This window comes from Triticum urartu, chromosome 5A, assembly GCF_056163025.1.
Source record: "Triticum urartu cultivar PI428250 chromosome 5A, HENAU_Tu73, whole genome shotgun sequence".
NCBI lineage: Eukaryota > Viridiplantae > Streptophyta > Magnoliopsida > Poales > Poaceae > Triticum > Triticum urartu.
The window spans coordinates 475,998,882-476,008,944 of record NC_141877.1 but is presented as its reverse complement, the minus strand read 5'-3'; the positions used below and the strand labels follow the sequence as shown (position 1 = coordinate 476,008,944).

At 47.9% G+C, this 10,063-nt stretch overlaps 1 protein-coding gene across 1 annotated transcript; it reads left to right on the top strand.

Moving 5' to 3' along the window:
- The first annotated feature begins 1,792 nt into the window (after nucleotides 1-1,792).
- LOC125509900 (uncharacterized) lies at nucleotides 1,793-4,310 on the top strand. The gene is made up of 8 exons (XM_048674928.2): nucleotides 1,793-2,420; nucleotides 2,534-2,785; nucleotides 2,895-2,960; nucleotides 3,065-3,133; nucleotides 3,224-3,298; nucleotides 3,386-3,574; nucleotides 3,672-3,765; nucleotides 3,858-4,310. Exons 1-8 carry the CDS (start codon nucleotides 2,073-2,075, stop codon nucleotides 3,896-3,898), a joined length of 1,134 nt encoding a protein of 377 aa, XP_048530885.1. The 5' UTR covers nucleotides 1,793-2,072; the 3' UTR covers nucleotides 3,899-4,310.
- Nucleotides 4,311-10,063: the final 5,753 nt, after the last annotated feature.

Here is a 10,063-nt window from a genome sequence, read left to right as displayed (position 1 = left end):
ATGAGGCTTAACTTTTCACTTGGGAATTGGGGGGGGGGGGGGTCTATACATGGCATAGCAGGGAGGGAGAACAATACATGAGCATCTTTTAGGGCTACCGTCGCAGCACCCTTGAAGCTTTGTAGATCAGGCAACTCGACCAGATCTAGATTAGACAAGGAAGGAAAAGCTGCTTGGGAAGGGAGCTAGAACAACCAGGGTTTGGGCGTCCTCGAGTCACACACAAAAGTCGTACCTCAATGTATTATAGAGTAAGTCTCAAAACATATATATTTTTCTTAACTAAGAATGAGCACACTCGTTCATTATCTAATGATTATTCACTAGGTTTAGAAAAATGTGTTCTGGGTGTGGTGTTCAGCAAATAATGCAGCACACATCTTAGCGATAGGAGATTGTGGCTATGCCCGAGCATAAAAACCGAAGACCAAACCCATAAAGACCGAGACCGAACATGTAAAGACCAAACTGAAATCGACTATCAAAACTAGAAGACCGAATTAAATTCGGTCAAACCGGTCTTCTTATTTGGACGGCTGAATAACCCAAATGTACTGAATTAGCACAACGCTTTGGATGTTTACGGCGCAATTCTGCTTGAATACACCTACAACATACACATGTTGTCTGGACTTTGAATTTTTGTTTGCATATACTTGTTACACATACCCACTGTTTGAATTCTGTTTGTACTGTAGTGTACATCAATTTGAGTTGAAATTCGGGCTGGACGGACCGAACAACATTTGTAAAGACCGTAGACTGAATAGCGGGGAACCGAGAAGGCCGCAACAATTTCGCTCTTCAATTGGAAGACCGAATTCTTGTAAGACCAAAATGACCCGATTGAATGCCCGGGCTTAGCTGTGGCAATAATCTTTGTCAAACTTACATGTAGACCCCGGACATGGGAGTAGTAAGAAAATGGCATTCCTGAATTTAGTATGCAGTGAAATTAAATTTAAACTAGTACTCCCTCCGTCCCATAATGTAAGACGTTTTATGGGACAGAGGGAGTAATAGGGAATAAATAACTTGTTATTATAAAGGGATTTGACTAAATTCATTGGGTTCATTTGAATCCAGTGAGCATATGCTGCCTTTGCCCTGCCCTCAAACTATTTTTCCGTGGCCTTCATATGTATTTCGGACGTTGTATTCTTGGAAATTTTTGGATGAGGAGCCACAAATTCTTCTTAAAAAAGTAAGTTTAGTGACTTTTATAAACACATTTAGTGACTTATAGAAGAGTAATCTCTGCCCTTTTATAACGTCTCCGTTTCTATTTACTTCACATATTAGGTTCTCAAGTCAAACTCTATAAACGTTGATCAAGTTTATAGAAAAATATCAACATCCACAATACCATTACGATCATCATTGAATTTATTTTCGCACAATATATGTTTTTGAAGTTTGGCTTGAATCAAAGCTAAGCCAATATGGAGAAAAAAGAAGAAGGCGAGAGTAGCTGCCGAGTCGGAGCACGACGTGACGCGGTGCTCGCGAACTCAGTGGCGCACTGATAAAAAATCAGAGGGAGCGCACTTTACAGACCCCGTCCGTGATTTTGGCAGTAATGAGTGCGGTCGCGCTCGCGTTTGCGGCGGCATGACAGCGGCCCAGTCCACCGGGGGTAAAAGAAGAAGAGGAAAAGAGAACCGTGAAACCCATCGCCGTCGGCCCCCTCCTCCCCGGAGCGGAAATCCCGGGGCGGTGTCTCCGCCCCTGCAGCGTCTTACGGGCGAGGTTACCCTCCACCCCCGTCCGTCTCTTTTGTTTTGACCTCCGCCCACCCGCGGTAGCCCACCGCCGCAAGCATCTCCACCCCTCCCCTCCGCCGCGCTGGGCGAGGGCCGGCTCCACAGCCCCTTTCTATAAATCAATCCGCGGAATCCCCTCCACACCCACCTACCGTCCCTCCCTCCCCCGCCTCGCCCCCCGCACCCACTTTCCCCAAGTCCACTTCTTGCCTTCACCCTCCCCCTCCCTTCCGTCCGCCTTGCTTCCTTCCTGCGCAATCATCGCGGCCGGTCCCTTCTCCTCTCCTCTGCTCGCCGATCGAGCGCGCGATGGACGGCGACTACGTCTCCGGCCTGCTCATGGGCTCCGTGGGGCTCGACTTCGGCGTGCCGGGCCTCGACGCCGGCTTCTTCGAGACGCTCTGCGGCGGCGCGGGCGCCGCGGGCCTCGCCGCCATGTTCGGGGACCGGGCGGCGGGGATGCCCGGCTTCGGCGGCAACGGCGGCCAGTTCGGTGCCGTGGAGGGGGGCGGCGGCGGCGGCGAGCTCGGCGCCGCGTCCCGGGAGGGGTCCTCGGTCTCCGACCCGGCGTGGGCGTACGGCGCGAATGCCAGGAAGCGGAAGGCGCCGGCCGCGGGCGCCGGCAAGGGCAAGGAGGCCGCGTCCTGTTTCTCCAAGGTGACTTCTTGTTCCATGGAGTTCATTTAATTTTCGGTTGTTGAGGAAATTATGCCGTGCATTATCTTCCTGGCTGGTTCTACCCGAAGTTGACGCCGGAATTTGGTCTGCAGATGGGGGAGCCGACGGGGCCGGACTCGAAGAAGTGCAAAATTGAGGACGAGACCGTGAGGCCCAAGGTGGAGGAGGAGGCGGCCACGGCCACGGCCAGCGATGGGTCGGCCGGCGGGGAGCGAGGCCGCAAGCAGGCCAAGGGCAAGGGCTCCAAGTCCAAGCAGCCGGCGGCGGACGAGCCGCCCCGGGACTACGTCCACGTCCGGGCCAGGAGAGGCCAGGCAACCGACAGCCACAGCCTTGCTGAGAGGGTAAATACTCTAATTTTACTCTCGCCGTCTCTTTTACATGCCTGAATGAAAAGTTGTCAGTAGTACAAATTTTTTGCACGCTGTCCTCAATTGTGGGTTCATATGACAGGTTAGAAGAGAGAAGATCACCCTCAAGATGAAGATGCTCCAGGACCTGGTGCCAGGATGTAACAAGGTATCAAAATATTCCATCTAGACTGGGAACATAACATTTTTGTGTGCAAGTGTCACTTGTTACCATCTCTAGTTTGTCTAATTTGTAGAAATTCCCATTTCTAGGTGATTGGCAAAGCGCTCATGCTTGATGAGATCATAAACTATGTTCAATCGCTGCAGCAGCAAGTCGAGGTTAGACGCAACACACAATTGGTCACAGTACCAAAATAGTTTGTAGCTCTCTGCGAATTCTCTAATACTTTTGCTGTTTTACTCTTTCAGTTCTTGTCCATGAAGCTCTCGACCGTGAACCCGCAACTTGACTTCGACACCTTGTCTAACCTCCTGCACAAAGATGTGAGCTCGAGTTTATCTCGTATCTTCTCGCGCGTTGTCTCTATGAAACAATCTGCCTCTAACATGCTGTTTCCTCTGTATATTCAGATGAACCAAGCACTCGGCCCTTCGGCGAGCACGGTCTTTCCATTGGAGAGTGCTGGCACGGTGTACCCATTGTGTGACCAAGCAGACCTTTACCAGTCCTTCAGCTCGGGTGCTATGGAGAACCAATGCTCCATGGGTCTGTTAGACATGGCTCTACCGCCCGCACCGCAGTACCCTTTTCAAAAACAGGTGACTGTTGATTGCCTGGAAAACTGCAATATACCTACTCAATTAAGATAGTTAATATGCATCTGATCCTGATACTCTTTGCCTCTTTTTTTCTCAGCAACAGGATTTCTGGGAGGCGAGTGCCCAAAATGGCCTGCATATGGACCACGAGCAAAGCCAGGAGAATGCGGGTTCGGCGCCGAATTTCGATGGTTCGTATAGTGAACAATGATGGATCGTTGCTTGCTGCACGCCTTGGTAATTCAGCTTGGACTAACAGGTTTGTGTGGTTCGGCTTACGCAGGTCAGTTACAAGCAGCAGATCATCCAGAGATTGAGTTCTAGACGATCACAGGATCACTGATAATCACCAAGGCCCATATTTTTGTACATAAGAAAAGTATGGCGAGTGAAGCTCCTAAGCTAACGGTCTTTTGACTTCCGGACTGAGAACTGATTTGATCATCCACATCCGATGCCGAATGGTACCAAGACGGCGGGGTTCGGGGACACTAGAATGAATCCCAGCTGAACTACCATCCTCTCCTTGATTCTTCTCGTGTTGATGAGATTATGTGGTCTCAAAAATAGTAAATCATGTACTTAGATATGGTGAAAATATTTAGAATCACCATCATCTCCCCTAATGTGTAAGAACTTGGCAGATATTGGGACGATACTACTACCATGTACTTCTATTTTGCATTTGTCGTGGAAATGGCAATTATGAACATATATACTACCAATGCATATACTATATGTTCTGTACTGTTTTACAGCCCAATGATTGGGCCGCCAAATTACAGTTAAGTGGTGCTCGCTGAATGCTCATCAATCACAGCGAACAGTTACTTGTCAATCACGGTTTAGCGTGTTGTTCACTCATTTCGGTACTTACTGAATGCTCACCAATCACAGTGAATAGTGACTTATCACCAGCTGTAAGTTCGTAATAGATGCTCTGTCCTTTCAACATCATAAGATGTTTAAACTTTTTGTTTTTCTGAATTGAAAGTATATAGACGCGTTTTAGCGTGTTTGTTCGCCCATTTCGATCCGTATTAGTCTATATTGAAATACCTGAAACGTCTTAAAACAGTGAACGGAGGGAGGGTAGTATGCGACTTGCAGCTGTTGGAACCTTTTAATCATCATCATCATCATCATCAGAAACTCTCATTTCACCATCAACATCACCATTCACCAGCAGCTAGCATCCCTTCTTTTCTGAGATGAGATGGAACTCCACATCACATTTTCACCTGCGTAGGCAGAAATGGTGGTGCTAGTTACAGCCGGTGGTTGTTGCATGTGGGTGGTGCACGTAGGAGAAGAGGCGAGGGGCGTCGCTGTCTCCCAGCTTTGGTAGGTTACCCGTCCCTTTTATCCGCTCTCCGCTGGATCTCATTTCGTATCCGTCCATGACCATGTCATCCCTTCCGCCGCGCCACCTTGCAGTAGTAGTGTCCAGCTTTTGTTAAAATAATTAAAAACAAGTCTTCATAAAGTTTAGTTTCTACTCCCTCCGTCCCATAGCGTAAAAAATGCTCTTATATATTATGGAATGGAGGAAGTAGTTTCTACTCAATCCCTGTTTGGAACAGAGGAACTTTTACCGTTTTCCGTCAGAAACAAACAAACCATTTACCATGAACCGACCGTGTTTCTCCTCTTACCGGAGCACGGCCGGAAACCCTCTCGACCTCTGCATCGGAAGATGCACACAGCAGAAAGAAATTTTTGTTCAACTGAAATCCATTTCTCTAAACATGGTGGCTGTAATTTGCTTGAGCTTGCTCTAAGGTTACGTTACGCTACGCCGAAGTGTGCTGCTTACTCCTAGCGCGGCATCAGCATCAGGCTGAGGCCTTTTGCTGTCCCCCTCCCTACATATCTCCAGAGGAACCCTATACTATACCGATCCCCACGGTTAGGTTCCGCGTCGCGCTCGATCGGCTCCGATCCTACTCCCTTCGTCTCGAAATAAGTGTCTCAACTTTACAATAAAGTCAGTATAAAGTCCGGTGCTTCAGCATAACTTTGTACTAAAATTAATACCAAATCATAGTACTAAAATTGAGATACTTATTTTGAAACAGAGGGAGCACTAATTAATTTTCTCTCTTAGTCGCTTGGGGCTCGGGGCTAAATAATATCCCCGTGGAATCGCGGGACTGCCGCGGCATTGTCATTGTCGTCAGCGAGCGAGCAACAGGCTGTCCGGGAGAGTGATGGCTGCATACAGCTCAGGAATTGAAGATTGAAGGGCATGAGCTGAGTATGTGCACTGCACCGGAGACCCCAGGATGGACGCCCTTTCGTACAAGAATGGAATACCTTGTGAAGCTGGAGAGGGCCGCCCGCCACTGTATCTGTACGTATGGGCCACTGTATTCTATTGTACATGGACGGACAGATACCCTACCCCCGCCTGCCGATACGCCAGTGCTACCACTGTGCTTGAATAGGCGCCGCTGCACTGAAAACTTTGCTTGCTTCAGAACATGGTCCCGGAAGATACGTCCGGAATACTCAATCGGTGATCGTGTTCCGTCTCCGGATATACTTTCATAATCTTCACTTACTTTTCTGCTTTAAACGAGTGTTGCACATTGACAGGACAGGAGATATTTTCTTATCTCATACTATGAAGTACAGAGCAGGTGCTGATTGGAGGGGTCCAGAGGTGGAGGGGTGTTATCTATTCTCCTCCGCATCGACGACGGTGAATCTCGGCCGCGTGGCGCAGCGGAGTCTCGGTGTCCAAAGAGTGTGGACAGACCCGCACAGGAGGATGGCGCTGTCTGGCGTCGTGGTGACGTCGACGACAGGCCTGACAAGGTTGACGTGTCAGTACCTGCTTTGAAGATGGGTCGGTGGAAGACGGCGACGGTATCGTATGAGAGTGCGTCGGACTGGTGTGTGCCGCAGACCCGGTAATGTGGCTTGGTTGGGGCCTCCGGTTTTAGATATTAGCATTTGATGCGAGGTCTGTTTGGTATTCGGCTCGGACTATCGGCATCCCTTTGTCAAGTGGATAGGAGTAGCAACAGATGTTGCCAACATGGTGACTTCAGACTTGGTGTTGGACTCCATCCCTTCCCACAAAATAAGATGTATTGATTTTTGTGCAAGTCAACCATTCAAATATTTGACCAAGATTATAGAATAAAATATCAACATATGCAATACCTAATAGAGAAAATATGAAACTACTTCTCATAATGGATCAAATGATATAAATTTTGTATTGTAGATACTAATATTTTTTTTAAAACATGGCCAAACATGAACTCATTTGACTTTTGAACAAAAATGAAGTACTAGTGTATCTTCTTATTTCATAGTACTAGCGTATCTTCCATGGATAATTTACTGAAAGTGGTTTCGTAAATTACCTCATAATATTTAACTAGTTTAAATTTTAAGAAACACATTAGCATCCAAAATGATTGGCCAAAAGTATTACTCCCTCCGATCTTTTTTACTCCGCATATTAGATTTTTGTTAAGTCAAACCATGCAAAGTCTGACTAAATTTATGTTAAAAAATATCAACACCTACAATACCAAATATATATACTATAAAACTATATTTCATAATAAATCTAACAATATTGATTTGACATTATGAATGTTGATATTTTTTTTCATACGTTTGGTCAAAGTGAAAATAAACTTATGTGCGGGCTAAAAAGGACCGGAGGGAGTACTTCTGTAACCCATGTCGACCTCAAAAACGACATGAATTTTGACCCCGGAGCAAGCCACTGCTCAACTGTTCTCTATTAACTGAAACCAGCAAGCCATCCATCGGCAGTACAGTAGTAGAGTTTACTCCCATGCATGCGATACGAATCACCGAGACGTCACGACTCTTGGATCGCCGTCGCCCGCCGAACTTGCCGAGCCCAATATATATCCGCTGGCCTTGAATGTCCGGTGCTTGAGGGGCTACACAATGATGGCCAAATGGTACAACCGCCCCTCCTCCTCTTGCGCTCTTCCTCTCGTGTCACATGTTCACCCCGCTGACGGGCACTAAAAATTCATAATCCACAAGTCCCTCTCCTCCCCTCCCAGTGGCCACTGCTGCCCGTTCCATGGAGGGAAATCGCGCGACGTGCCCGACGGAGGAACACCGGTGCGCCTGTCATCCATGTCGTCGTCGTCGAGCCTTCGGATCGCGCTCGGTGCCATTGCGGATGGTGGGCGCGGGGACGACGACGACGGCGGCGGCGGGCGATCGGGTGGCAATGTCCTACTGTGTATGGAATGTGATGAGACCATGCATCCATGATACTGTCATGGTCCATTGCACCATGATGGGACTGTAGCTGCCGGAACTGATCAATGATCACCGTGCGCCGGATCTGAATGAAACCCTGGAAGCAAGGAGGGAAGGAACGGATTGAATGGCTGGCCCTTTGCTTCTACAGTTTTGCTAGAACTCATTTAGATGAGATTTAATTTGGTCTCATTCATATTTTATAGCCATTGAATGTGATGCTATAAGATGTGTGTGTGCTGACGTGGGTTGTATCCATTCTTGTTTTTTAGGTGAATGAGACCAAATTACGTCTCATCTAGATGAGTTCTAGGTACTCCCTTGCTTCTATCCGATCGCTCAATCAGGGAAGGCCCTATATTTCTCAATTCAAACGGTTATGATGGCATGAAGAGTGGATGCATGATATGATAGGGTTGATGGCTCAGATGTTGCCCCGAAATGTGAGTGATCCGGCCGGAAAAGGGGAGCGAAATTGTAGGCCGCTTTTGGAACAAGGGAATTTCTAAGCATATAGGCCTCGGTTGACACGCAACGAAAATGCTACTGCATAAGTACATACTAGGCCACAAGAACAAGGAATTCGCATGCAAAAACATACTAGGAATAATAATGGATATAAAGAGAAGAAAACAATATATAACTTTGAGCACGTGTCTCGCGATTGGCTCTTTATTGTTTGGTGGTGTGTCAAGCCTTTTTCTGTATCGACGCGCGCACGATGTTCGTGCCGCACTTCTTGTTTTTAGTATGGAGCACTGTATTAGACGGTTGGATAATAATATCATTATTTCAAAAGTGTTTCTTTCCCTCCAAATTCTTGAACAGTTGTCTACAACATACTGTAGTTATTTCAAAGGAATCTCTCTCTCTTTTCTTCAGAGGAAGCAGTAGCTTTCTTTCGTTGAACAGTGGACACAGAGTCTGCCGTCAGAGGGCTTACAAGGAAACCATGCAAGCTTAATCAGCACAGCAGTGAACTAGAGAATCAGGACATGAGTGTGAGCTCATACCATAGTATTTCTTTGTGCCGAGCGTCGGTAGAGAATTTGCTCCCGTACCAAAATTTCTGAATTTTTCCCCGGAGAGCAATCGCATCAGGTCACGGTCCATGTGTAGCCATCAACGGGGAAGGCGTCGAAGAGGATAAAAGGAGAGTGATGATTACGAATGCAATGATTCGGATGCGGCTTCACCGGGCCGTCGCCGTCGCGGCGATCCCGGACATTCCTACCAACGAGAGGGGGCAAAAAGATCAACCCCATGACTTCCAGGACGCTGCCGTTATCCAGAGGCGGGCGATCAGGTCCACGAGCGAGCGCCGATCGGCCAGTGGTGGAAGCCATGGCTGCCAGTGCAGCGCCAGCGATTGACTGCTCCATGTCGTGTGATCCGCCGGGGCGGCCGGGGCGCTTCATCTTATCTTGCCCATGTGAATCTGTCGAGCAGCCGGGGTCGAATTTCTCGCGCAAATCGCTGTCGTCCGGCAATGGCGATGGCTTTTACTTGGATGAACTGAATGAGTATATCGTGGATATGCGGCGGGTGATGATGGTGTGGTTCCGGCTTCCGGCCTGTGGCTGAGGAGTTTGGATCACTTGTTTTCTGGTCCCGTTTTGGTCTGTGTTGCTGAGGGTAATTTCAGGGCCAAAGTTCAGACAGACGAGAGCTGTGTGACAACCAAAACTGACGAGTGCCAATGCACCATATTCCAGACCAGTGCTTTATTCATAAATCTGTCATCGATTCAAACATTAGTACAGACATAATCAGAACTCATATGATACTCTGGTTGCAAGGTAACTGATCTGGGACTTCTTTCAGGCAAGAAGAAATACCGACAGCAGATTCTCTGAAACTTCTTCACATTAGCTAAATGTCAGTCGCCTGACTTTCAAATTTGGGGTTAGTCTATTTTGAGAGTTCGCCCGAGTGAGCCGGAGAGCCACCCCATTATCTATCTTAGGGTTTAGGACGGGGGCGGTGGCAGGGCTCCGCCGGAGAAAAAAACCGGTCACGGGCTCAGCTAGAGGCGGCCTGGGGAAGAAGCTGGAGGAAGAAGGGCTGCCCACCGTTCAATCTGCAACCAACGGCCAAAAACGATTGCCTGACGCAAATTTGAAAATCAGGCAACTGACGTGTAGCCACTCTCAAACTTCTTTCTGGTAAGAAGATATAGCAACAGCACCACAAAACGTTCCAGGAACAATAACAGCAATTGCA

Excerpts from the sequence above, each read along its gene's own strand:
- LOC125509900 (XM_048674928.2), top strand. The coding sequence starts at position 2,073 with ATGGACGGCGACTACGTCTCCGGCCTGCTCATGGGCTCCGTGGGGCTC. Across the intron at positions 2,421-2,533 it reads CCGCGTCCTGTTTCTCCAAG|ATGGGGGAGCCGACGGGGCC; the intron begins GTGACTTCTTGT and ends TTTGGTCTGCAG. Across the intron at positions 3,134-3,223 it reads CGCTGCAGCAGCAAGTCGAG|TTCTTGTCCATGAAGCTCTC; the intron begins GTTAGACGCAAC and ends TTACTCTTTCAG.